Source organism: Acinonyx jubatus, chromosome B2 (genome assembly GCF_027475565.1).
Source record: "Acinonyx jubatus isolate Ajub_Pintada_27869175 chromosome B2, VMU_Ajub_asm_v1.0, whole genome shotgun sequence".
Taxonomy (NCBI): Eukaryota; Metazoa; Chordata; class Mammalia; order Carnivora; family Felidae; genus Acinonyx; species Acinonyx jubatus.
Genome location: NC_069385.1, coordinates 655,960 through 682,752, shown reverse-complemented (window position 1 = coordinate 682,752; position 26,793 = coordinate 655,960). Strand labels below are relative to the sequence as shown.

Below are 26,793 nucleotides of genomic sequence, written 5' to 3'. Positions count from 1 at the left end.
TAGAAACCACTTATCTTGTCCCCATAGCCGTTATTATTGGTGTACCATTGTAACCCCATGAGGTGGTCCGTGGCCTACAGTGTGGCCGTTCAAGGACACCGCTTCCTCTGGGCGGTGGCTTGGAGAGGTTTCTGGGTGGCCACATGCCCCGTTGACCGTCAGAGGATGCGGAGGGTAGAGGAAAGGAGGGGTCTGTATTGGGGGCCAGCGGCAGGGGCCGCTGGACCTGGCCTCTTCTTTCTTTGACCAGCTCAGCTTCCTCCATTTTGCCCCTTTCTAGAAACATCTGTCAAAATTCTGTTCTCAGCGTAGTGCTCCCGCATTTGCCCCCTGGGAGATCTTACTGCCACGTCTTCAGCTGCCTTACCTCTGCGGGAAGAACGATTAGAGAATACTTTGGATCTAATGAAAATGAAAGCCAGCATACACAGCATTGTGGATGTAGCCAGAGCAGTGCCAGGATGGAAGTTTCTAGCATGGGCCACAGTGCCCCCCAAGGAAGCACTCTCCCCTACTTCCCGGGTCAGGTGTACACATGTTCACCAAACGCTTTCGTAGGGGTTTTCCCCAGCGTCTCAAACTACCATACTTCTGAAAAGCTTGTTTTCTCTCCCACAGATTTGTTCTCTGGTATTCCCTGTTGTCCTCCTTCGCTTGGTCACTTCGCAGTGGCCTTCCGCACCACCCCGGCCACTCAGTTCCCGGCCCTGCCCGTCTGTCCTGCCCCTGATTCCTCCTGGGTCCCTCCTTTCCAGTGCTGAGGCCTCGTCTGGCTCCCCTCCCAGTGCTCTTTATGACTCTGATCCTTCTCTCACCCTACCGCAAGTTGTTTTACACACTGATGAATATTCTTCTGTCTTTTATGGTCTCATCTGCATAAAACTTGTTAGCGGCACCCCGGTGCCTGCAGCGAGTGTCGTCCTCCCGTGTGGCCTGCTGGGGCCTCCGTGCGGCCCAGCGTTCCCGTGGCTTGTCTCCTGTCCCAGTTCCTCCGGCTTAATCGAGGCCTCTCCCTGGTTCCGGAACATGTGTGTCTCTCCTAGGGCTGTGCCCACCGTCCCCTGCCTGACCACTTCAGGCCGCATCAGTGACCCCCAGAGCCTCATCCACGCAGACTCTCCAACTTCGCTCCTCTGCGTCCTGTTTCTGTTTTATCTCGAGGCTGTTCTGCTTTGCCTTCTGTGCATTTGTGTACAGTTTCTGGTGCAGGTTCCTCAGGAGCGGAAGGTTCACATTTGTGCCCCTGGTGCCCACGCCTGGTGCCTTTCACGTTGGCTCTGCCCAGGGCAGTGCCGGGCACTGTTGTGCGGCATCTGCCTTCTGGAAGAAAGAGCTAGAACCCCCGTTTGTCAGAGCTCTCACTCGAGCACCGCTGGGCTTTCTTCACGGCAGCGTGCTCACCGCTATGCGGTTTAAACACATCCGGCTATTGTTATTTGACCACACAAATAAAAAGAGGACTGTTTCCACGGAGGAAGTAATTGATCAAAGAATATCTTAAATTGTCGCCCAGGCTCTTGTTCAGAATAAACATAGCATCAGTTTGTTCATAAGGCAACACACACGCGAAAATACTCTATAAAGCCATAAAGTGCTGTGCACACGCTATTATTTACTGAATACTTATAGCATAAGGTCTCTGAGAGTGGTGGCAGATAGGAAGAAAATGAGTGAGACTTTGTGTCTTCTAAGAAGCTTACGTGTTTAGGGGTGACAGGTAAGCCATTTGTACCAATTCTGTAAAACAAGGTAGAAGTTAATGTGTGCAGTTTATGGGGATAAATGAGCAGTTCAGCTTTTATGAGGAAGTGGTCGGGGGGTCTTGAGTAGGCAGTCGGATGTTTAGAAGAGCGCTTAGAGAAATTTTAGGGTCAGTGGTATAGGTTTGGGAGTGAAGGATACAGACTTCGTAATCCTCTATATCATAAACGTCGGAGGTAATTTCATAATGTTAGATTGGAAATACATTAATAAGCGTTAAGAGATGAGACACTTTTCTTGAGAGCTGGTTCCCACAAGATACCGATTGCATCACAGCGTGTGCAAAATCTTCCTGAATTCCCCAGCAGCCTTTTGAGACAGGAGTTGCTCATGTCCCAATTTGCAGAGAAGCCCACGTGTGGAGGTGCCCTGGGCTTCCCTTCCGGGGAGGGTGGAAGCTGGGCTTATGTGTTGGGGCAGCGGCTCCGGAGCCTGTGCGTGTAAACAGTAGTGGTTACACCAGGAAGCACGCAAAACACGGCTGCTCGTTGGAGGGCACGTTGAGTTGTGCTCTCCTGCCCGCGAAGACGAGCCACCGGCCAAGATCGTGTGTGTGAGTCGTGCTTTGTGAGGCAACGGGAGGTTTCTGACCCAGAGTGCTGTGGGAGTGGTGTCTTCACGTGGCCCTGTGCCTCTCAAGCTGTTACGTCATACAGGACAGCCTTTCGTGCTGTTACGTTGTATAGGACATTCTACCCAAAGCGTTGCCAGATAATTTTTGGAAGAAGTTTTCGTGTTTGTGGCCATGTACTAGAATTTTTTTCCTGCTTTGAATAACGTTACTGTACTCACATTTTGCTTTAATTATTTCTTTTCTTTCCTTTTCTCAAGTCAACAGCTCTTTATACCACCTTCGATGAAGTAAGTAAACTTACAGAATATCTTGAAACAAACAAAACATTATTGTCTGTTACACAGGAAAATGTTGGTAGTCATATATGCCAAAAAAAAAGCCACATCACCCTTATTATAGAGTTAAGTATAGTCTTCCAGACTGATTTTGAGATCCAGTATCATTAACCTTGTTTCTCGAGTTATAGAAGGACACATATTGGAAAATGTCAAGAGATATTAATATTATATTCTGTAATTATTTGGAGGTTTTATTTATTTACTTATTTATTCATTTATTGATTTACTTGTTTATTTATTATGTTTATTTTTGAAAGAGAGAACGTGAGCAGGGGAGGGGCAGAGAAAGAGATAGAGAGGGAGACCCAGAATGCAAAGCAGGCTTCAGACTCTGAGCTGTTGTAAGCACAGAGCCCGACGCGGGGCTTGAATGCACAAACCACGAGATCATGACCTGAGCCAAGTCAGTCGCTCAACCGACTGAGCCACCCAGGTGCCCCTGGAGGTTACACTTTAGATTTAAGATTGACACTTGCTTATTTTTCAAATGAAATATAAGTGAACTACCTCTGTGTGTGTACAATATACACTTAGGCATTTATTCTGTGACTTGGATGTGTGATTCTGAATGTGAAAATCTGGAATAGTAAAAATTACCATTGAAAATACCTTTTATCACTTTATAGTATAGAGGGTTTTGTGTGGGTAGCTAATGATTCTTATCTAGCTTGAAGTATGATTCAGAGTTAGCCTACAGGAGGAAACAAAGGGAGAGTGTCTGTGGAGAGATTTGAGTGTTCAGATTACTTCGCCTTTAAGAGAACGCTTAGATTCCTTAAGTGAATGGGTGGGTGGGATTAAACTGTGTGCCAGTTTACCTGCAAACTTTATTCCATTAGGTAAATAATTTGCTGTGGTTTAAATAGATGATGCATTTGATACTGTGAAGATTGAAATAGATAGTGTAGTCCTATCTGTATAGGATTAGGTCTGTAGGAGTGGATTGGGTGGCTGGGTTCCAAAGTCTGGTGAATTAAGAAGTGGCCTTTGAAGTAACTCTGATGGATGCTTCTGTACACATCCACATGTACGCACACTTATGCATATGAATGCAACGTGAACACACACATAAATATACATAAACACACACACACATAGAAGTATGCACATACACACAGACACATTTATAAACACAGATACACACGTGCATATACGTATGTACATAGATCTGTATAAACATATACAGATAAATGCAAACACATGTGCTCATATATACACAAATACATAAACACACATGTAGACATACGCATATACATGTAAACACACATCAACACATGTACGTACAAAACACACACGTACCCATACATACAAATACACATAGATGTACACACGTGTAAATACATGCATCACATATATATGTTATCACACATATGCATATAAATACACGTAAACACACATGTACTCACACAGTTAAGATATATATACATTCATATCTATTCCTAAAGTCATTATACTGGTTAAGAAAAGCTTTCTTTAACGGGTGGCTGCCATGTTTTTAAGACTGTCCTTGTTACATTTAACTTGCTTTGTGCTTACGTAGCATGTCGTATCAACGATACATCTCCTTGGATGCTGAAGGTACTGTGTGTGTGTGTGTGTATGTGTGTGTGTGTGTGTGTACTAATTAATCCATATATTTATTTTTGGTCTTTTAGATATTGGCAAAGCACTTGAATGATGGTAAACTCAATCAACTTCCTCTTTTCCTTGGAGAGCCTGCAATGGTAAAATTCTAGGCCTTTTCTGATCCAATATTCTTACATTTATGGGTGTGATTAGCACTTCTCCAAAGTGAGGTTAATTTTGACCTGTGACGTGCTCCCCAAAGTGCTTCTGAGCCACTCCCGCGCTGTGTCAACTTGACACGTGTCACAGACACTTGCTAGGCTGTGACTGCAGCTCCGGGGCCTGGCTTCTGGCTGGTTATCTAAGACCCGCTTTCCAAAGTATATTTGGGTCTGTTGTGTGGTGTGGGCTGCTGGGGGAGCCAGGTTTGCCTTGTGAGCAGCGGCAGAAGTCAGGTGTGACTAGTGAGTGTGCGAGTGTGCATGTTGGAAGAGGACAGAGAATTATGTAGAGCCATTTCCTGTTACCAATTTCTTTTTTTTTTTTTTTTTTACTTTATGAAGATACTATAGTAGCTACTTTGGACTGTAAGTAGAATTTTTTATTCCTTTTTTTAACTTAAAAAATGTTTGTTTATGTTTGAGAAAGAGAGAGTGGGAGACAGAGGACCCACTCTGCTGCCAGCGCAGAGCCCAGCGTGGGGCTCGAACCCACGAACTATGAGATCCTGTTCTGAGCTGAAGTCGGACGCTTAACCGACTGCGCCACTGGGCGCCCCTGTATTTGTTCCTTTCACTGAGAGTTTTGCAGCCTGGATTCTAGTCCCTGTGGGACATTAGCGAGACTCTGTGTGCTCTTGGGGCGTCATTTCTGCCGTCAGGACATTAGGATGATTGAGCTAGTTTATCCGCCATTTGTTTCCATCCTCAATCTTTGTGACTCTTCCGTCCACTGGCAGTTTTTTGTCTTTCTGTGCCCCGCCCCCGCCGGTGCTATTGAGAAAGAAGCTGCTGTCTTAATCAGGCTTCATGGAGGAGGAGGCCATGATGGGAGAGAGGGCGCTGGGAGGGAGCGGCCCCAGGTGGGGGGGATGTGGGGGCTGTATTCACGGGGGGACAGCGGTGCTTGCTCTGTGGAAGGCAAATTCGCTTCCAGGTGTGGATGCCTCAGCCCCTTGGCTCAGGGCCGACAGGAGTGAGACGCAGGTGGGGGGGGGGGCGGGGGCCCTACAGCGCTGGAGCTGGCCTCTTGTCGCTGTGGCCAGGCAGCTGGGCCACGGGCAGAGTTAGAGGCCTGGGGGCCCCCTCAGCCGGAGGCCCGCACGTACCTGGGCACCACTAGCGAGGACTCCGGTCTGGAAGCTCGGTTTTCTCGTCTCTGCAAGCCAGCGCTGCTGCTCCGTGACCGTCAGGATGGTCCGTCCGGGGCCTCGGCGCTTTCCTTCCCTTGGTTGAGAAACCCGACAAAGTCTCTTCTGTTCATTTTCCCGAAGGAGTTTCTTTGGGATTTCCTGAACCATCAGGAGGGTCCTCGTGTAAGAGACCATCTGAGCCACGGGGAGATCAACTTCCCCGAATTTCCAAAAGAAGCGGCGAACCAATTGCTTGCATTTTCCACCGTGCTTTTACTCCGATTCGTCGACGAAGGCCTGTTGTCAGTGCTTAAGGTAACGTACAGGGAGAAAACCGGGGGATTCGCGGTTACTCGGCTGTGAAAGAGTAGTTTGTTCTCACATGTCATTCGGCCTTAATCATCTTTTGTGGAAACGCATCTGAGTTACAGTATGCCTCCAGCAGAACCGACACTTGTGACCTGATTACAGTTGCGCATGCGTTTGCCGCAACAAGTAGGTGAGCATCATGTAATCTAAAGTAATTTAACCTAGTTCTTAAAAACGTATTTTCAACGGATAAATGTGGAGTGTGTATGTACAATGGAAAATTACTCAGCCATCAAAAAGAATGAAGTCTAGCCATTTGCAACTACATGGATGGAACTGGAGGGTATTATGCTAAGCGAAATTAGTCAGAGAAAGACAAATATCATACGACTTCACTCATGAGGGCTTTAAGACACAGAACAGACGAACACGAGGAAAGGGAAACAAAAATAATATAAAAACAGGAAGGGGGACAAAACAGAAGAGACTCTTAAATATAGGGAACAAACTGAGGATTGCTGGGAGTGGGTGGGGGGGATGGGCTAGATGGGGGATGGGCATTAAGGAGGGCACTTGGGATGAGCACAGGGTGTTACACATAGGGGATGAATCACTGGGATTTACTCCCGAAATCATTATTGCACTGTATGCTAACTAACTTGGATGCACATTAAAAAAAAATGTATCCTTCACAGATGCTACAAACCAGACAAGTGTAAATGGGATTAACTAAATCAGAAAATTTTACAAACAACTCAGATCGATGGGGCAGAATATTTGCATCTATCGATAAACCATAATTCTTATTTTAAAACAATTTGGGTTATTCTTTTTTTAATCCTTTTTCAAATCATACATGTAACAGTTACTGTAAAAATTGTCTGAAAAGTTCCACCAAGATGGAAAGACTGACGTGAGAAGGCACTGAGGCAGGCCTTCTCCTGAGGGGACCACTGTTAGCATGTGCTGTCTGTGTCTTTCCACGAGCACAGCAGTGTGGCTCGCTGCACAGACACGTTCTGTTCTGTAGCTAGCGTTTTCACGAACAGTGTGTTACCTTATTTTTATCTGCGACTTGACATTCCATTTGTATCAGTATGCCCTTATTTACGTAAGTCGTCCTTCACTGACGGCTGAATTCTAATTTTCCCTCGTGGGGAACGCTCCTAATTATAATGTCTGAAGGACACTGTTCATTTGGACACTTGTGTAAGTGACTTTATGAAAGTGAAGTTCTGAAGCAGAAGGTACCGGCGAGACTTTGTTTTTATCTTCTTGTATTTTGGGGGTGACTTGGCTATCTTTTCTTGTGGCTGTTGGAAGTGTGTAGTTCTTTTGTGAACTGTTAATGTTTTTTTCCATTTTGTGCTTCTCCCCACTGGTTTATTAGCCGTGTGCGCCTTCTCCAGTGTGCCTGTTGCTGCCTACTTCAGTTTTGAGGTTTTTTTCATTTTGGCTTATGCATTTGGAATTATTCTTAAAAAATCCTTTGCTTTCCAAAATTATAAACATATTTACGCATTTCCCTAGTAACTTTACAGCCCCCCCCCCCATGTAGGTCTTTTGATCCAGCTGGAACTTACTTCATCTGGGAGTGAGAGAATCTAGATTTACTTGTTGTTTTTTGTTTTCTTGGCCCTTTTTCTTTGACAAGTCACTTCCAAGGTGGCCCAGCAGCATTTAGGAGACAGCATCTCTGTGCTGTGTGCAGTGGCCTTGGTCTTGGGTGCTCGGGGTGTATCTGTACTGACCTTCGTGATGGAGCTGAGCATCTGTAGGGTTATTTTCCCATCTGTCTTACCTTGTAGAGTTTCCCTGCCTCCTCTCTACTTAGTATTGCAGCCAAACTTGTGTAATTACACAATAAACACAAAGCCTAAGACTAACCAGGCAACAAACAGGAATGAGATGATGGGTTAACGTAGGGATATTTGATGTTTTTTTTATAATAGTGAACATTATTCCCCAACGCGGTGTCTCCACGTCCTCAGCCTCCCCTCCCCGAGCCTCCCCCGAGTGGCAGTGCCATCCCAAGGCCAGAGTCCTCTCTTTGCATGACCGCACGCCGTGTTCCGTCCTCCACCCTAGTGTATGTCCCGACGCGTTTCTCCCTGCACCGTGTGCACCTGCTGGGCTGAGCTGCTCCCCCGCCCCCTGCCTACCCTCCACCTGCCCTCCCCGCGATGGCCCCTCTGTTCTCTTGTCTGCACGGCTGCCAGAGCGATCCTCCACACGCCCCCTCCTCGTGTCCACCGCCCTCCCGCTGCCGCATCCCCTCTGAGGAGAAGCCGTGTGCTCTGGCGACTGCCGGGCCCCAGGGCCTCTGTGGCTCATCACTGATCATTCCACGTGGGAATCGTGGCTGTCCGTGGGTCTTGTGCACGTGGCCCAGAACTCCATCAGCTGCGTGTAGGACTTGGGTCTTCGAGCGAATGACAGGGTCAGCGTATTTCTTCACGTAACTTACGTCTGGCTACTTGGCGACTTGCTTTGTGCCGTTGAGAATTCTGGGTAGTTAGAGCTTCTGTGTGGGGAAGCCGTTCATTGATTATTGGTGTGTTAAATTAGTCAGCAGGCAATTCACTGACTTGTTTCTGATGGTTTTTAGCCAGCCAGCTTGGAGTTTCAGGTTACACGGTTACGTCAGCTGTGAATAATGTCATTTTACTATTTTCTTCAACGTTTATGTGTTTAGTAATGAAGTATTCATAGTGATATAACTTTTGGTTGTACTGATTTTTAATGTCTAGATTCCCATTCTGGTTTCTTACGAGAAGTTCTTACGTTCCCAGTTGTTTGTTTGGAATCGTTTTCTTCTTTCTCACTTATTTCTAGCGTCCTTGATCGTGAACAAAGAGCAGACATGGCCTTTGTTATTTATCATTGTTAATTGGCTTCATTTAAAAAAATCGTGTTGGTTATGGTTTGACTGCTGCCTCGAACCTGTTTTAATGAAGAGCCTTGCTCTGTTACAGCTGAGTGGGATTCTGTGAAGGAAGGTAATGGGAAATTGGGACTCCCGTGTGATTAGCATTCGGTAGAAGAAAAGTACAGGCCTGACCAGACGTCATCCTAACCGCGGTCTGTTTTCTCTGAACCAGGAAAAGGCGGCGACAAGGTCACTGGTCGGTGTCGCCGAAAACTACCGTGCTCACGTCCACCCGGTGTCTCAGCTGAGAAAACAGGTGAGTCGCGCCCAGGCCTCCGGGAGGGGCGCACGCGCGGGCCCGTGCAGCGGAGCCTTTGTGGGCCCCAGGTGGCTCCGTCCTCTGAACCTCCTGTTCCGCTTCCGGCAGTTTAAGTCATTGGAGCGTTTGTTTCTTCAGGTGTTTTTAGTACCTGATGCATGGTGGTTGGATCATCGTGGGGCCCTGGTGGGCTCTTGTCATTATTATTGCCTTTGACTCAGGACCACTGACGCTCTTTGTCCGTCGGTGGTGAAGAATGGCCATGTTCCTTTAACCACATAAGACCAGCTTTTGTCCGCTCCTAAATTAAAGCAAGCAAAGCACAAACCTGAGAGCGGTTCCGCCAGGAAGTTCCAGTGTGGAAACTGGCTTCGGCACTTTACCTCAGGCACACGTAGGGGGATAGGAATGTGGCACGAGGGGCAAGAACGGGGTCGCCTCCGAGAACATCATGATCATGACAGTTGCTAACTTAGAAATTCATCGGTGAGATTGGCCCCTCAACGGAAGCTATAAAATCCGCACGTAAGGGGTTTAGAGAGAGATTTGCAGTGGCAGCTGGAGGGAACTCTGTCCACCGATTTATGACGTCCCAAGAAAAATAGTGTCACTTCCAAGGGGTTGTCGGCAGTCGACGTGAGGGGTGTTCTACCGTGCTGGGGCCATGTGAGAGAATTCAGCCCGAATAGCTGGGTCCGGTGGGTTCTAGTTTGGCAGCGAGACATCGGGCTGACATAGCTGCACCGCCCACTTAGCCTGCCCGTCGTGGCTCTGAGCTTCCCAACAAGAGTCGCTGGCAGGGAGGCCACCGGAAGCTGCCTGCAGGACTCCACACGCAGAGACAGGAGGGAGGGAGGTCCCGGAAGGAGGAGAGGCCTCAGGAAGGCAGGCTTTGTCCGTGGACCTCTGCGGCTGAATCTCCAGCCCCACGAGGCCCCCTTGCTCCTTGGCTGCTGCTTCCATGGCCCCTCCGTGCCCCACAGTGGGTGTTTCAGATGATCACCCTTGCCTGCAGCCTCTTATTCCTGCTGTCCGTTGTTTATCCGTTTTTCATTAGGCAGTCTTGTATCCTGTCCCTTGTAGGGTCATTGCTTGCTTATTATTGCCGCATAAATTACCCACATTCAGTGGTGTCAACAGCAGTGTTTAACATGCTCCCACTTTCATGCATCAGAAGTCTGGGCTCCGCTGGCTCGGTGTTCCGTGTGAGGGGATGAGAAGTTGGTGCAGGGCTTCCCGATTGCTGGCTTCCCCAGGAGAGGCCCAGCCCTCTGTGACCTGTCGTCCAGAGTCACACAGCCTAACTTCTGCTGTGTTGTCTGGGTGAAGGCCACTCACTACAGCGAGTCCTGACTCGGCGATGGAGGAGAATTGTTGACCTCGGCTCTCAAACGAGAGGCGCCAAAAGAGTTGGGGATAAGTTTTACAGCTAGTCCAGGTGTTAACTACCTTCCAATCCCCTGTTGACCTCACCGGCCTTCCCTTATCTGATTCTATTGAATAGCCAAGCCCTGCCATCTAGTTTTAAAATGTAAGATCTGTAACAATTTTACCAACATGCGTCTTCCGGAATGCTGTTGGTTGCTACGTCTGTAGCAGTTTGCAAACGTGTTTTCCAGGCCATTCTATAAAAGCTTTAAGGGCAATAGGGTATTTTCCTTGCAGGTGCTGAGCTGTGAGAAGAGTCTCGGGGCTTGGCCCCTCCTGTCTTTGCCCACAGAAGCCGAGGAGGCTGCCAGGTGAGTTCCATCCTGGGGCCCCGGCGAACGCCAGCCTCGAGAGGTGTGCTGGCCGAGTGCAGGGAGGGGGTGGGGAGGTGGGGTGTGTGTGCTCGGGGGATCACCGAGTGCGGGGGTGGGTGGAGGGGACGATGACCGAGTGCTGGGGGGGGGGTGACGTGGGGGGAGGGGGAACGACCGAGTGCGGGGCGGGTCAGAGTGAGCCTCGGTCTCTGCACGGGGGTGGGGGGAGGGGGCCGGGCCGGGCGGTGAGGGAGGAGGGTGGTGTCCACTAGCGAGACTTGGTGGTGAGAAGCGGGGTCTGAAGCTGAGGAGAGAGCCGGGGTGGAGAGGTCGCTTGGAGTCAGGATGTAGCAGGTCCCAGGTTCTCCTGGAGGACGCACGGGTGACCTGTCCCTTTTGTGAGCAGTCGTACTGTGCTCGTACCACTGCCTCGACGGAGCCTGTTTTCTTTGATGTCTGGGGAAACTAAGTTGCAGATGAAGTGCTTTGCTCAGTGAACCACTGAAATAATCATCGCGCACGGGCACCGATTGGCATTTAATCGTCATCCTGTATCTTTAAATATTCTGTCTTTCAGATTAGAAGGTCATTCTGAGACCGATGCCTGCAACTCTTTACTTACAGAAATCATGTCTGAGCTGTGTCACCACCTGCCTGAGGATCACCGTGTCGCTAGGGGCTTGGACAGCCTTCCTGCTGAGAAGTAAGCGTCTGGGAGTTGTTGAATCGTGGTCACAGACTCCGCGTTGTGTGTGTCTCCAACTGGGCGAGCTTGTGGCGGCATCAGATCCCACGGTGGTTGTGCCGCCAGGGGAGCGGGGAGATGAGCCTCGACGGGCTTGTGCGCGTGCGCTGTGCCTGACGAGCCGGTCCTGTGCCCCGTCCCCCCCAGTCCAGCATGTGTGTCGCCTGCCGTGTGTCATGTTGGCCTAGGCACAGTGCACGACTGGCCACGCTCTCCGGAAGCTGACCTTCCAGGGAGCCCGGGCGGTGCACGTGCCCCATGAGAACTCAGGCTCTAATCCCCAGGTGGCCCCAGGTGATCCGTGAACTCTGCGGCACCCCCGTGCCAACTCTGTTCTGTCCCAGAACCGTTCTGGAAGTGCTCACTGTCCTCCGAAACATCACAGCACACTGTGCCCGTGTGTCCAGCCAGGTCGCTGCCTCCGCGGAGCTCAGACAGCAGCAGTGGGTGGAACGGAGGCTGCGCTCCCGGCAGAGACAGACGTATCTGCACATGCTGAGTAGGTGTGTGGCTCGCCGTCCCGGGTCCCTGTTGGGCAGGAGTTCTCTCGGGATGCGGTTCTGATGCTTTTTCAGAAAGTTCTGGCACGTGATTTTAAACACTATTGCAATTTGGGCATATGAGAATATGGGTGTTACCAACCCGAAAGAATATTCGGATTTTAAATATTAACAGCAGGTCAACCTGGGTGCGTCTGCCTTCTGGTGTCTTCACCTGTGTGTATTTCAGGACGTGTTCCATCCTTAGGAAATTACAATTTTGGACAGATTACTAGAGCTTTGGGTTGAGTGGCATCTGTGTCTCGAACACTTTTAACAGGTGTTCCCTGGCTGCTTCTGAAAGGTAACACGCAGTTACACTCTTAGCAGCTATTGTATGTACATCCTTCCCCAAATGGTGTATTTGAGAAAATGCTCTTCCAGTCTCACGGGCGAGATAGTATCTTACTTTGATTGTAGTATCTTTGAGTCCTGGAGACGTTGCACACGTCTTCACGTTACAGCCATAGGCGTATCTATTCTTGCGAGAGTCCTTTGCCAAACATCAGACTAGAAGTAAGATGCTGGCTGGTGGCACAGAGACTCAGGGCCGGTGGAAGCACGGGGTGTGGAGCCTGCTAGCAAGTCCTGCTCCTGGGCAGCTGGGCACCGTCCTGCTGGGGACCAGCCTCCTGAGAGGCTGCTCCTGAGGGGGGGCGGGGCGGGCAGGTGGCGGCAGCAAAGGGGTGGGGGGGGGGCACACGGGGAAACTGCCACAGAGGCAGCCTCCTCTTGAGAAGTTTGCATTTCAGTTCCCTTGAAAAGAAAAAACTATTGAAAAAGGGTTTGCGTTCATGAAAGTGAAAAATACTTTCGTTTGTCAAATTTTAACTGTTTGTTGTCTGTTTTTAGTATTAAGCTTCTGTCTCCTGTGCTTTACCTGATTTTACTGCTGATTGCGCTGGAATTGGTCAACATTCATGTGGTTCATGGAAAAAATACTTGCGAATATCAACAGTATCTAAAGTAAGTATGTCCTGCCTATGAGAAATGAAACTATGTCTTGGTAATTGTCAGCAATTTTCACTTCTATTGGTTATTTTCCTTGATACATTTTTTTGAAACCCCCCAGTCTTGGTTGGCTCTTCGCCATTTTTCTCTTGGACTTTGGGGCAAGTTTGTGAACCTTTCAAACTAACACTGTGTAGGCTCACTTCAGAAAATTTATGTGACGCACTTGTGAGTGCTTTCAGAATTCCTCACTCTGTGTAGCGACACCACCCAGGGACGGGTATTGCTGCTAGTTTGGAGGTAACACGTACCTCGTGTTTACGACGGATATGAGGGGTGCCTGGGTGGCTCGGTTGAGCGTTCGACCGCGGCCCAGGTCATGATCTCACGGTTCGTGAGTTCGAGCCCCACGTCGGGCGCTCTGCTGTCAGCGTGGAGCCTGCTTCGGATCTTCTGTTCTCTCTGTCTGCCTCTCCTCTGCTTGTTCTGCCTCTCTGTCTCTTTCAGAATAAATAACTAAACTTAAAAAATAAAAAAAAAAATGATCACGAAAACATGACCGACGTTTTCTTAAAGAATCATGGAACCCAAGTGGGAACAAGGGCAGTGAACTTGCAGAATGTTAATGACTGGTGGCTTTAGCACTGCTGATGCTCTGGGCTGGGGGGTCCTCTGCGGTGGCTGTGTGGATACGCAGGGCGGGAGCGGCGCCCCGGGATAGCCATAAGTGGTGTAGACATCCCCAGATACAGTGTCCTCCCCAACTGAGAACCACTCTCTAGACGAAGCATCTGTGGATTTTTAGTGCATTATTCTTTTAACTTCCAAGTTTGAAAATACTTGGAGTTAGACTCTGGAAAACATCTTAGACTACTTGGCAGACTGGAGAGAACTTGGAAAATACAAGCGTGACTGATTCCTCTCAGTCGGGAGGAGGGATGTGGACAGTTTGGTGAACGCATGTCAGCAGTGCTGCCACAGCAGAAGGTGTCCCACGAGGCGGTGCAGCTATAGGGCTCGTCGCGAGGGCAGGCGCCGGGTGCACAGGAGCCCAGGACTGAGAGCAGCCCGCACGCGGGGCCCCGGGGCTCGCCTGTTCCCCGTTACGTGCGTGTGTGTTTATCATGTGGCATTTAATCCATGTGGACTCTAACACCCTTTCTGGAACTCAGTTCTGTCTCCTAAAACCATTTCACCGGAGCTGAGAGTAAGTTTGAAAAGGCCCCCGGGTGTGTAAAACTCGCGGGAGTCCAGCCCCCTCTCCAATCGGGAGGCGTCTCGGCATCTCCCTCTGACTCCTGTGCTCCCGTTTCCGTTCTGCATGTACTTCTCTCTCTCGAGTTTGCAGACAGAAATTAAGTCCAATAGTTTGGATCCCAAAAGGAAGAGAGTGCATTTAAATCATTGGGGCATTCTATGATAGAATAAAGGAGTTCATTTCTTTTTATTAAAACAGGTTCTTAAAGTCGATCTTGCAGTACACGGAGAACCTGGTGGTTTACACCAGCCAAGAGAGGAACAAGTGGAATGAAGCGATCGTTCTTACGCGTACAGCTCTGTTGAAAATTTGGACTTTCAGTGAGAAGAAACAGATGTTAATACATTTAGCCAGGAAATCCACAAGTAAAGGGGTTCTGTGAAAGCACTTACAGGTCAAGATGCTTTGGGCGACATCCAGAAACCCGGTCCACACAGGCTTTATTTACCTGCATGGAAATTGAAAATCCAAAGGTAGGGTGGTTTCCAGGGTCTGTTTGATCAGGGATCCAATTCCGTTTCTCTGCGGTTTTCTGATTTGCTGTTCCTGAGTCGGTGTGAACCTCAGGCTGGGTCCCATCCCAAAATCAAGTGGCCGTGGCAGTTTGGTGCCCCCCCCCCCCCCCCCCCCCGCCATGACACAGTGTCCAGGGGCAGGGGTGCTTTTCACCCCATGTCACCCAGAGAACTCTTGAAAACTGTCACTGTGGCCGGGACCCTGCCACCGTCTGTACTCACTGGCCAAGCTGTGTAGGTGTCCAGTCCTGAGCAACCACCGGGACACAGAGAGTGAGCTTGGGCCAGTCTGGCCTCATCCCCGGAGCTGGGAGTGAGGTTGGACGATCCAGGTCCCATGGGAAGGGTCAGGAGGAACAGCTCCTGGGAGGTACGCCAGGCAGACGTGGGTGCCGGGCAGCACATGGCTGGGAGAGCAGGAGCCCGGGCACGTGTCAGGGTAAGGAGAGTCCCATGCAGGAGCAGGGAGAGCCGGAGGGGTGAGGGACAGGGTGCAGCCACCTCAGTCCAGCCCAGAGAGCCACGGTCTGCGTTTCTCCAGGGCTCCCTGTGCCGCTGCAGCTGTCTGTCTGTCTGTCTCAGGTGGCAGCTGCAAAGCCAGCAGCCGTCAGGGCCCCCGTGAGGCTGTCCGGACCCCAGGTCTGCATGTGCGCTAGGCCACGTACAGTGAACTGTGGCCTCCTCTCTGCTTTGCAAACCTGGCCGGCAGGTTCTAACCCACAGCCCTCCAAGGAAGGACATCCAGCACGTGCGTTTCTGGCTTCTTTGCTGTCGGAGAACGGTGTCGAGGGATGGTGCTGTGGGATGACAAACATTCTGGCACATTCCGTCCATCCCTTTGCCAACTCCGTACCCGCCACACCTTTTTTAAACTAAACTCCTGGGTGAAGGCAGAGCACCGAGCTTCTGCCCCTGTAAAGCATCCTTGCTGTTTGCAAGTGTAGACCCCGAATCCCACAAGTCCCCGTTTCTGTTCCTGGGACGTGTTCTTTGGCAGGTGGTCACAACCTCCCTTGGCCAGAATCTAAGTGACGATTTGTAGGAGTAACCACTCTTAACCCTGCTGATGTTGGAGCTGGACCGGAAAAGGGCAGACAAGAGAACCCATATACTTACCAAACCTGCGAAGGAATAGGTGGGGCCTGTGCACCTGGTGATCTGCAGAAGTTGGTATTAAAAATCCCCTTTTCTCCAGCACATTCCGTGTTCCTCTGCCCTTGGCCACTTACCTGGTAGGGTGGCCCAGGCTGCTTTCCCGAAGGGTTTCTCTCAAGTCTTTCCGGTTTTGCCAACTAGTTCCCCACCAGCTCTGATCCCTGGACGTGGGAATACTCGGAGGTTCCCCAGATGACCCCTCGATTCCAGACACACTCGTCCCTGCTCCCCTGTCTGGCAGCACGCCTGTCCCTAAGCGAGTGAGGAGCAGTCGCCCACACCGTCACGGTCAACCCCTCTTGGCCTTTTTGTTTATTGACACGAGGCATCCGGGGAGACGGGCGGCCTCTCAGCCTGCAGGCCAGTGGGGCACCCGTGTCCCTCTGTGGAAGCTTCTCAGGAACCTTCCAGCCAGCACAGTCCAGAATTACGAGACAGGCTAGTGGCTCAGGGACTGTAAGGAGAGGAACTGTTCCCATCGCTCGTGCTTCCGCCACCTGTGTGCTGGCAGTGAGACGCGCTGTAAGCTGAGTGGCAGTTCGGGGCATGAGGCCCATCTCAGGGGACAGCAACCCCACGAGGCACGGCTGCCAGCCAGCGTAGATGCGTCTGTCCCCCGCCACGTCCTCCAGCTGGCCACTTCGGAGTGCGTGGCGGGTGTGGTCCACGGGCCTCCTTGCTGGGCTTCTCGGAAGCAGTGCTGTCAGAACGACGGCGGTGAGGGAGGCTTTGTGAGCCCGCTGACTGAGAGCAGTCACGTCCAGGGACAGGCCACTGCGTCCCCGGGTGCCGGTGGTGGGCACCCGTGTGGGGTACGGCTTCTGCCCGCAGCTCTTCTCAGGAGGCCTAAGCACTTCCCTCTTCCGCGGTCCCTGTCCAGAGCTTAGACACCGCTTGCCACCGATTTTCCAGTCTTACTCCGTCACTGACCGTCTAGCCAAGCGCTTTCTCGTTGCCTGTTTTCCTGTAGCTCCGTCCTCCTGGCTCCGCTGTGTCCAGGGAACGTGGACAACTGCGTGTGGTGCCTGCCCTGGTAGGGCCCCCTCCCAGGCACGCGCCCCTAGCGTTCTGGGACAGAACCGTGGTAGTTGTTCTGCAGATAACGCCTAAGGCCGTGCTTTGCCACGGGACACCTGGCGATCCTCCCTTAGGGTCACCCTTGAGGCTGTGATGCTACAACTTTCGTCTTTAGTTGGTGTCAGTGGTCTTGTACAGAAATCAAGTAGGACCTTCTCACATCGGGCGTCTGATCAGTGGAAACTCCGGGAGACCGTGGGTACCCGACGAAGGGCCGGTGTAGCAGGGTAGGTGCTCTGGGGTCTGAACCATTTGCGTGTGCAGCCTGTGCCCTCGGGACACGCTCGAGCCCGTGTGTGTGTGTGCGTGTGTGCGAGACTTCTGTGTAGTGCTGAAGTGCCCCGGCAGCTGCCCGGCCTAATGGCACAAAGGGTCAGCTACGCTCTGACCGGCTCCATGGCGCAGTGCAGTCTTAGTCTGTCTTGGGCCGCAGAAGAACTGCAGGATGATCACCGCGGTGCGTCCTGCTGTGGGATCCGGGCGGCACCACGGCCTGAGGGGGACAGCAGCTTTCACATCAACCCGTTGTGGAGCATTTTCTTATTCTGGACCTCCTGCGAAGCTGGCGGTTGTATAGAACAGAACAGCAAGGCCGAGTGTTACTCCCAGAACCCAAAAGAGGCTCCCTGGTAACTTGCTTCATTCCAGCGGCAGTGGGCGTAAGACACAGAAACAGCTCTTCCCTTTGCAGGATATACTGGAACATTCCCTGATCCCTGGGTCCCTGGAACCTTCCGGACTGCGACCCCCTGCGTTCTTGTGGGTTTGTGCCCCACCCTTTGGCCTTCACGTCTTTCATCCAGACATCTGGAGTATCTCTCATTTCCTGGGTGCCACACATCGTCCACGGGTGGACTGGCCCGCGGGACGGCCTTGGGCTCCGGCATGTGCTGAAGAACCGGGGAGGTGGCCCAGCCCGCACACAAGCCTGTGGAGGTGCGCTGTCTGGCCTGCTGCCAGTAGGTTTGGTAGCAGGCGGACAGGGCGGGGCCGCGGCAGGCTGCAGGCCAGAGGCTGGGCCGTATTGATCTGAAGAAGCCACATCCGGGGCGGCGTCTGCAGCCGAGCTGGCCGCTCAACCCGTGCCCGCTCACCGACATCTGGCTGCCTTCTCATAGGCCAGACGGGCACAGGTCACATGGGGACTCACCTCAGAAATTCCCATCAAAGCAATATGGCTTTTGGTTTCACCATCTTGGAGGTAAGAGGCCATGCTGTAAGCTTCCCTTTTCCACTAGACCTTGAGGGCCAGGGGACCCAGCCATCCCTCTGAGAAAGAGGTTCTGGGCCCGCGAACTGGCTCAGTCCTGGGAATTTGCTGGGTGTGTGTGTGTTGGGGGGGGGGGGTCTCTGTTGCATGACCTTAGTGGCATCTCCGTCCACCAGACCGAGGGTGACGTCAGGACTGCCCACATGTTCCTGCCTGTGGAGCCCCATGGTGAGCTGGCGGGTCTGATCGCCAGCTTAGTGCTGGGACCCCGCGGCCGTGGCCAGAACCGTGCCCATGCACACTCTTATTTTCCAGTCCTTCCAGGACCTGGCGCTCTAGGTCCTTCCCGATAAAACTGAGTAATGCAGATTGTGGCAGTTCTTCTGTTGTCCTCGCCTGAAGGGGACAGCGCTGCGGACCTGCCCGGGATGCCAGGGTCCCCTTGCCAGTGTGTTTTCTCAGTGTCTGGACGCTGCTTGTAGATGCTCTTGGCAATGTAGTCCCCTCATTAACAACCAACAAAACTCAAATATTCCTGCCTCCCTGAGCTTTGGGGCCTCTTCCTCTGAAGTGCGTCAGGGAAGCTAGGCCAAGTGCGTGTGCTTGGTGCGGCCGTCGTGAAGCCTAGAACTCAGGGCCTTGTGCCTGGGTCAGTATTGTCTCTTTATCACCCAGCACCTAGACGTTACTGATCCCCGCGTGTGCTCCCCAGTACTCTGCCGATACAATCTGGAAAAATTCAACAGTTTTTTTTTTGGGTGGAACTTTGTACTTTTCACTGTGCCTGCTGGGGTTGACGCACTTACCTGTGTGGGAGCAGGAAGAAGCAGAGGTGACGATCTGTGAGGGTTCCTGGCAGCAGCCTCAGGAGCGGCCAGCCTCAGGCACTGTGGGAGGACGTTCCTGCGGCCGGGGGCTCTCTGGAACTTGGGGTTGGAGGCCACCAGACCCTACCTTGTGCACCCACTACAGCGGCTCTGTGTGTGATCCGTCCGGGCGCCGGCTCCCACGGCCCCTGCGAGCTTCCCCAGCCTTGTGCTCTGCCCACACGTGTGGGGGCACCCCCGTCTCCAACCGGAAGTGTCCTGGACGCCCACACGACCTCTCTTCCTCCCAGACTGGTACCTAGACCCTGGCCGTGTGCCTGTCCACTGCTCAGGTGTGAGGACCTGGGCAGACCACTCGGAGGACACATTCCTGGATGTTTTCTGGAAAGCAGCAGGAAGAGGTCAGTTTCTTAGCAGCAGAATGAGCCCCTGCACATCAGGTTCGTCCCACTCTTTGGGTTTTGCCAAGTGTATGGCCTTTGTTGTGCAGGCACAGAAATTTGGTTGTTGTCAGCACACCCAAGGCAGAGTCATCCTTCCCGTTAACCAAGTTCGAGTTTACAACACTAATACCAACAATGCCGATTTGTGGGTTTGCAGTTAGAAATGTTGTTCACAAAACCAGATGGCTCAAGTTTGCACGAACACAGATTCTGTCCCTGTTGTGAGGGGCTAGCGGCACCAAAGGCTGTAAATGAGCACGTTCCTCTCCGGGTGAGTCAGTGGCGGAAGTGATGTCAGAGCGAGAGCAAGTGGAGTGAGCGTTTGTTGAAATAGATGGTGTGCGTGGATGAAGCGCGCATTCCCCCCGGGGCGGACTTGGGGTGCTCCACGAGGTGGCACTTGGGTTGGTTTGGGAAAACTGAGGCTTTCAGCAGATTCATGCGGACTGGAAATAAAAAGTGTGAAAGAAAGAAGACGCAGACACTGGGTCAAGGAGGGGTTGCATGTGCTGGTGGCTGCCCCAGGTCTGGCCCCCCCCCCCCCCCGTGCCCATCAAGCACCCCAGCAAAGGGCTGGCTGTGGGGCCACCTTCTGTGGAAGCCCCCGCAGTCATACAGAAAAGGAAGCCGCTTCCACTTGAGTATCAGTCCTCAGTCTCCCCCAAAACAGCCCGTCATTGGGGTTCCTCATTGACCGTGTCTGTCTGTCCCAGGGACCCCGACCCCGTTTCCCTAGTGCTCCTTACATCCCCATTTTCTCCCACTTGTTTGGGTTCTCACCTCCTCTATCTAGAGCTGTCCAAGGGGATTCAGTCTCTCTCACTTCATATTACCAAGAAATTAATTTTTCTCTGCTCTTACCTCCCATTAAGCTATTACAAGGGGGAGTCTTACTTTTCTCAAACAAGATGTCCAACCAGATTGCTTTTCTAAACCCAAGAGTTCTCTACCCAGATGAATGGCCCAGCACTCAGGAGGCACAAAAAGGTGTGATAGGATTTTGCTCTAAATTGCAAGTTATTTTCCCCACTTTTATACCGATGACTCCCAACTATCTCAAGCCCTGACCTTAAGGCAATCTTCTGCCTCCTGGACCGCTTAGCACCAGCGCCCACGACCGCGTTCCTTCGTGTAGCCTCCTCCTCCCTGAGTCCTTCCTGAGTGTGCTCCGTCTTGACCAAAGACACCAGCAGGATCCCAGACATCAGTGCTAGAAACTTCAGGAGCATGTGCCTGCATTCACCTCACAATTTCCCCTCCATCCCACCACCTCTGGTGCTGCCCATGCCCGTGCTCACCATCTGACGGCTTGCTCGAGACCCTAGCTTCTCTCACTTCTCCAGCCCATTCTCTGGGCCAGAGAACTGTGTTCCCCAGCCACTGGTCAGGTCACGTTCTTCCTCTAAATAAACACCTTCTGTGCAAAATATCTTGGTTCCTTTGCATGGTGTCCCAGGCTCTCCACGTTGCCACCACATGTGGGAACGTATCTCCCAGGTCACTTCCTTGTGCACGGGCATTTCTGCAAGTGAGAACAGGAGTTGGCACCATGGAAAGGAAGGAACAACTTCTTGTTCCTTCTAATGTTCCATCACTGAGCCATGTGTCCCTTAGTGATTTCTTGTAGATATATTCTGTTAGTTAAGGAAGTCTTCTTTGGATATCTGCTTCTGGCAATGAGGGGAAGGAACTATTTTGGAAAACAGTTCCAGCTGAAAACCCCTGGGCACATACTCTGCATGGCAAAGCTGAGGGGCCAAAGAGTCTGTGTGGGACAAAATGGAGAGAGCGAGAATCCAGAGCCCTAAGAGAGTGTTGCTGATCTCGCTAAGAGGCTTGTGTGTGGAAGGCTGTCTGGGGGATCGGAGAGGAGGTTTCAGGCCACCCCTGGTGGGGAGATGGGACCTCTGGGGAGTTGTGTCCTTAGTTCCTTCGTGGGTGGCCTCTGATAAGGCTGTGTGACAAAGGACACACGGGGCTGGCCTCATGGCAGTGAGACCGCATGGTCACATGGGAGGGACCCTGTACTCAAGAGGACTGACTGGGCTTGCTGCTCTGTGGTGTCATCTTCTGACACTTCTTTATCTTTGAACTTGAATTTTGTAAGTGAAGTCTGGCGGACCGTGGGCTCTGTGTGAACAGAGGAGGTACCTGTCTGCCATCCCTTGCTGCCTCGTCCACGTAACAGTGTTCTTGATGCCTCATGAACAAAATATGCCAGTGGACCCGTGATGTGTGGGGGTTCGGCGAGACTCAGAGTGGGCACAAGGTGGGTGTGTCACTGCTCCTCTGTGTCCCCGGAGGCAGGCCCACTGAGCTCCGTCGGACTGTGGAGCCTGAAGCCCCTCTCAGCTGTGGTCTGGGAGTGGACCCACCTGCCCAGGGACCCAACAGGAAGCATACCTGTGTGTGCCCCTAAAGGCGATCCCGCAGACCTCAGTCCTGGCCGTGGGCCCGGATTAGCCCTGCCACTTGGCGCCAGCCCCATCTCAGCTGCTATCTGGGGCCAGTCCTGCCGGCCCAGGGACTGCGTGGGAACCACACTGGTCTACACACCTGGTAACAGGCCGCCATCAGCAGACCCAACCGCAGATTCCGAAGTAGGTCCTTGTCCCAAAGTGCTGAAAGTAAAAACCGCGAACCAAGAATGCTCTGCTTGGAAATGAAGAATAAATAAGGATCTACCCAGACAGACGAAAGCTGAAGGGGTCCATTATCACTGGCCCTACCTTACAAGAAATACTGAAGGGAGTTCTTCGACTGGAAACTGGTAAAGCCACAACTTCTAAAACTCAGTGGTAGTGGTAAATACATAGTGAATTCAGATTCCTGTAATAGGTAACGTTGGGGCATAAATCACGTAGCTTTGGTATAAAAGTTAAAAGGCAAAATAATAAAAATAACTAGCTACAATAATTTGTTAATGGACACACGATTTACAAGATGTCAAATGTGACATCAGTAGCATCTGATGGGGATGAACGTGTAGAGCTTGTGTATGATTGAATGAGGTTATTATCAGCTTGAAAGACTTGTAACTATCAGCCACTTTAGGTAAGTCTTAGGGTTACCACAAAGAAACCCTCTCTAGTAGACACACAAAAGTTACAGAAAAAGGAATCAAAATAGGCTACCACAAAAAAGCCCCACAAGTCACTAAGGAAGACTGAGAAAGGAAGAAAGGAGTGAAAGTAGTGCAGAACCATCAGAAAACAATGAACAAATGGCAATAGTGAGTCCTTACCTACCATTAGTTACTTTTAACGGAAGTGGGTTAAATTTTCTAACCAAAAGACACAGAATGACCGACTGGATAAAAAAAAAAAAAAAGCAGACACCAAGATCCAACAATATGTTGCCTACAAGAGACTCGCGTTAGCTTTAAGGACACGCACAGGCTGAAAGTGAGGGAATGGAGTGAGGTTTTCCTGCACGTGGAACCAGAGCAGGGCCGGGGTGGCTGGACTCATCAGACAAGATAGACTTTCGGATAAAATCTGTCACAGGGGTCAGAGAAGATCATCACATAGTGATAAAGGGGGCGATTCATCAAGAGGGTTTGATCACTGTGAATACATACGCACCCAACATTGGAACGTCTAAATACATAAAGCAAATATTAAGAGAACGAAAGGAAGAAAAGCAATACAATGGTGTCAGGAGACTTTAGTGCCACTTCAACAGTGGGTACGTCATCCAGACAAAATCAATAAGGAAACTGAGTAACAGACCAAATCGACCTAACAGGGAACATTTCGTCCAACAACAGCAGAACGCACATCCTTGTCGAGTGTCCATGTGGCGCTCTCCAGCAGAGCACATACGGGCATCAGAGCAAGTGTCAACACATTTAAGAAGAGTGAGATCACATCAAGTACCTTTTCCAATCGGAATGTTGTGGAACTAAAGATCAACAACAGGAGGGAAACTGGAAAACTAAAAAAATCTGTGGAAATTGATACACTCAACCATCGATAAAGAAGACCTCAAAAAGGGAATCAAAAAGTTGTCTCAAAATCGTGAGACAAACTAACACAGAAACACATCATACCCCAACTTGCAAAAGCAGTTCCGAAGGGAAGTTTATAGTGATAAATGCCTACATTATGAAACAAGATCTCCCAGAAACAACCTCACTTTACATCCCAAGAAACCAGATAAGAACAAGAACAGACTAAATCTGAACTTAGCAGAATGAAGGATAAATCAGATAAATGGAGACTGAGATGACATAGAAACAAAAGTGGGGTTTTTTTTTTTGAAAATCTAAACAAAATTGACAAAACTTTAGCTAGACTTACCAAGGAAGGAGGGAGGACCCAAATAAATCCTGAATGGAAGAGGAGACATTACAGCTGCCACCACTGAACTGCAGGGGGTCGTAGGAGACTGCTGTGAACAAATTGGACGACCTTGAAGAAACGGAAGGGCTCCTGGAAAGGCACAGCCTGCATAAGCGGATCAAGGCAGGCACGTTTCCTGTGACGGGCTGGGCAGGGGAGGGCGCTGACGGCTCTGGGGAGCCACGCTTGTAGTCTGAACCAGCATTTGCTTCAAATACGAAGAGAGAGAAAGGAAAAAAAACTAGTGTTTGTAGAGACACAAACGAGGAAGCTAGAATAGGCCTTCTTCATTCCTGCGGCTGCAGGAGGCCGGGGGCCGCCACCAACCTCACCAAGACCTCCGTGTCTTCATCCCCAGAACCCGCAAGCAGGGCACCTTCTGTGGTGAGAGGGAGCGTGTGGACGTGATTGAGCCCCAGGCCTTGGCACGGGGAGCATCAGGCAGGGTTCTCCAGAGAAACGGGACCAACAGAACCCTGTGTGGGTCTGGCCTCTGGTGAGAAATTGGAGATGGGCTCACTGGGTTTGGAGGCTGGCAAGGCTGGAGTCTGCAGGGCAGGCTGGACACTGGGGCAAGACCTCGTGTTCCAGCCACGGGGAGAAGGCTTTCCCCTGTGCGGAAGCTCTGTCGCAGCTGTTCAGGCCTTTAGCTGGTGGCCAGGGTGCCCACACACTGTGGAGGGCCATCTGCTTACCGAGAGCCACTGGCTGTAGGTGTCGATCTCGTCTTCAACATGAAGACCTCGTCTTAACCTAATCACTTTGTTAAAAGCCCTACTTCCACATACAGGCACGTTCCGAGGTCTGGGAGTTCAGACTTCAACATAACGCACTTTGGGGACGCGACCCAGCCCCTAACGGAAACCGTGGAGGAAAGAACAGCTTTCCGGCGGAGCACCTGGAGTTTCATTTTGTGCCGGGCCTCAAGAGTGGCGCAGCCAGCCCCGGACACTCAGCTTGCATGGTCTGAGCTCAGCGGTGGGACAAGTGTCTCCCCTTGGGAATATGCAGCAAAAAGCCAGCCTCCGTGAGGATGTCCTGCACAAGGTCCCGGGAGCCCTGAGACCCAGTGCGTGCCTCCTGTACAGAGTAGTGTGGGGACTTTGGGGGGCAGGTGATGGGTGCAGTGGCCGGGGCTGTCTTCCTGCCTCCGGGAGGCCCTGCTGACCCTCCGGTGCACACTCACCTACACCGAGGCGCCACTGCCTTCCTGCAGACTCAGCCACGGATGTCACCTGTCTCTGTGCTGGTCCCATCCCAGCCGAAGTCACGTAGAGCTCACCAGCAAGGGGCAGACGCCCTCTCGCTTTGACTTGCTGAAGGGTGCCGCCACGCAGGCAGCTTGCCAGCCAGAGTCCCCGTCCTCACGTGGACTTCTGCCCTGCAGCGGGGGACTTGACCCACGGCACGTACCCAACACCCTCAGCGTGGCTTGCCTTCCCCAGCTGCTGTGTCAGGTCAATGGGTCCTCTGCCTCAGGTTAGAGGTGAGCAGTGACGTGGGGTCGACCCGAGGAATACCCTTTGGGCTGTGACTTGGAGTGACTCGTGGCCTGTGCACAGAGAGGCCTGTCTGTCCCCTGGGCTGACGGCAGGGCCCCCCCCCCCCCCCCCCCGCCCACCCGCCACCACGTGCTAACCGCAGGGGCATCCTCTCCTTCCCCACCTTGGCTCACGGCAGGAGCGTCCTCTCCCCTCCCTCCGCCCCCCCTCACGGGGTGCCCCCACCTCGGCTCATCGTCTCCCCCACCCTGCATGGGGATGTCCCCACCGTTCAAGACAGCCCCCCTGGCTCAGGGCAGAGGCACCCCATCCCCCCCTGTATCACGGCAGGGGCGTCTCCCCACCACTGCTCACGGGATGCCTGCACAGTTCAGGACAGGCAGCCCCCCCCCCCCCCGCCCCAACCAGCCCCACCACTGCTTCAGGGCAGGGGCATCCCCTCCCCCTCCCCCCCAGCTCAGAGCTGGCGGCCCCCTCCCCCGACTGCTCACAGTGTGCTCCCCGCTCCAGGCTCAGGGCAGGGGCCCTGGTGCCCAAGATCCTATCCAGAGGGGGCTGTCTGCGCAAACATGGTTGGTCATGTCTTGGTGACATTTGTTTTGCGTTTTAGAGATTTGATTGGCAAGCCGCTCCTGGGAACAGACTTGGGGTTTCCCAGAGCAGCGTGAGGAGGCCATAGTGACACAGGGCGTGTGCATTTTCTCCAGGACACGCGTGGTGGCGCCGTTTAGCAAAGGAACTTCGCACTGACACCTCCTTGCTGTAGCTGATGATGGCCACCCTGGAGGTGAGCCTCTGTGACCTTGGGTCAGGTGACACGTGTCCCCCCGCCCCCAGGACTGCTCACACATGGGGGGGCGGGGGGATGTGTGCCTCTGTCACTGCTCACACATGGGGGGACGTGTCCCCCCGTCACTGCTCACACATGGGGGACGTGTGCCTCTGTCACTGCTCACACACGGGGGACACGTCCCCCCAACACTGCTCACACATCGGACATGTGCCTCTGTCACTGCTCACACACGGGGGGACGTGTGCTTCTGTCACTGCTCACACACAGGGGGACGTGTGCCTCTGTCACTGCTCACACACGGGGGGACACGTCCCCCCAACACTGCTCACACACGGGGACGTGTGCCTCTGTCACTGCTCACACGTGGGGGGATGTGTGCCTCTGTCACTGCTCACACGGGGGGACACGTCCCCCCAACACTGCTCACACATCGGATGTGTGCCTCTGTCACTGCTCACACACGGGGACACGTCCCTCTGTCACTGCTCACACACGGAGGGACATGTCCCCCCAACACTGCTCACACATCGGATGTGTCCCTCTGTCACTGCTCACACACGGGAGGACATGTCCCCCTGTCACTGCTCACACATGGGGGACGTGTGC

General features: G+C 52.1%; 1 protein-coding gene across 1 annotated transcript in view; it reads left to right on the top strand.

Moving 5' to 3' along the window:
• Nucleotides 1–17,376, top strand: part of ERMARD (ER membrane associated RNA degradation) — a 28,853-nt gene extending 11,477 nt beyond the window's left edge. Inside the window, exons 11-19 of the mRNA XM_015076353.3 lie at nucleotides 2,593–2,622; nucleotides 4,329–4,397; nucleotides 5,732–5,905; nucleotides 9,001–9,084; nucleotides 10,753–10,826; nucleotides 11,407–11,532; nucleotides 11,859–12,077; nucleotides 12,966–13,079; nucleotides 14,521–17,376. Of these exons, the coding sequence (XP_014931839.2) occupies nucleotides 2,593–2,622; nucleotides 4,329–4,397; nucleotides 5,732–5,905; nucleotides 9,001–9,084; nucleotides 10,753–10,826; nucleotides 11,407–11,532; nucleotides 11,859–12,077; nucleotides 12,966–13,079; nucleotides 14,521–14,704 (1,074 nt within the window). The 3' untranslated portion in view covers nucleotides 14,705–17,376. The remainder of the gene's footprint in view (nucleotides 1–2,592; nucleotides 2,623–4,328; nucleotides 4,398–5,731; nucleotides 5,906–9,000; nucleotides 9,085–10,752; nucleotides 10,827–11,406; nucleotides 11,533–11,858; nucleotides 12,078–12,965; nucleotides 13,080–14,520) is intronic.
• Nucleotides 17,377–26,793: the final 9,417 nt, after the last annotated feature.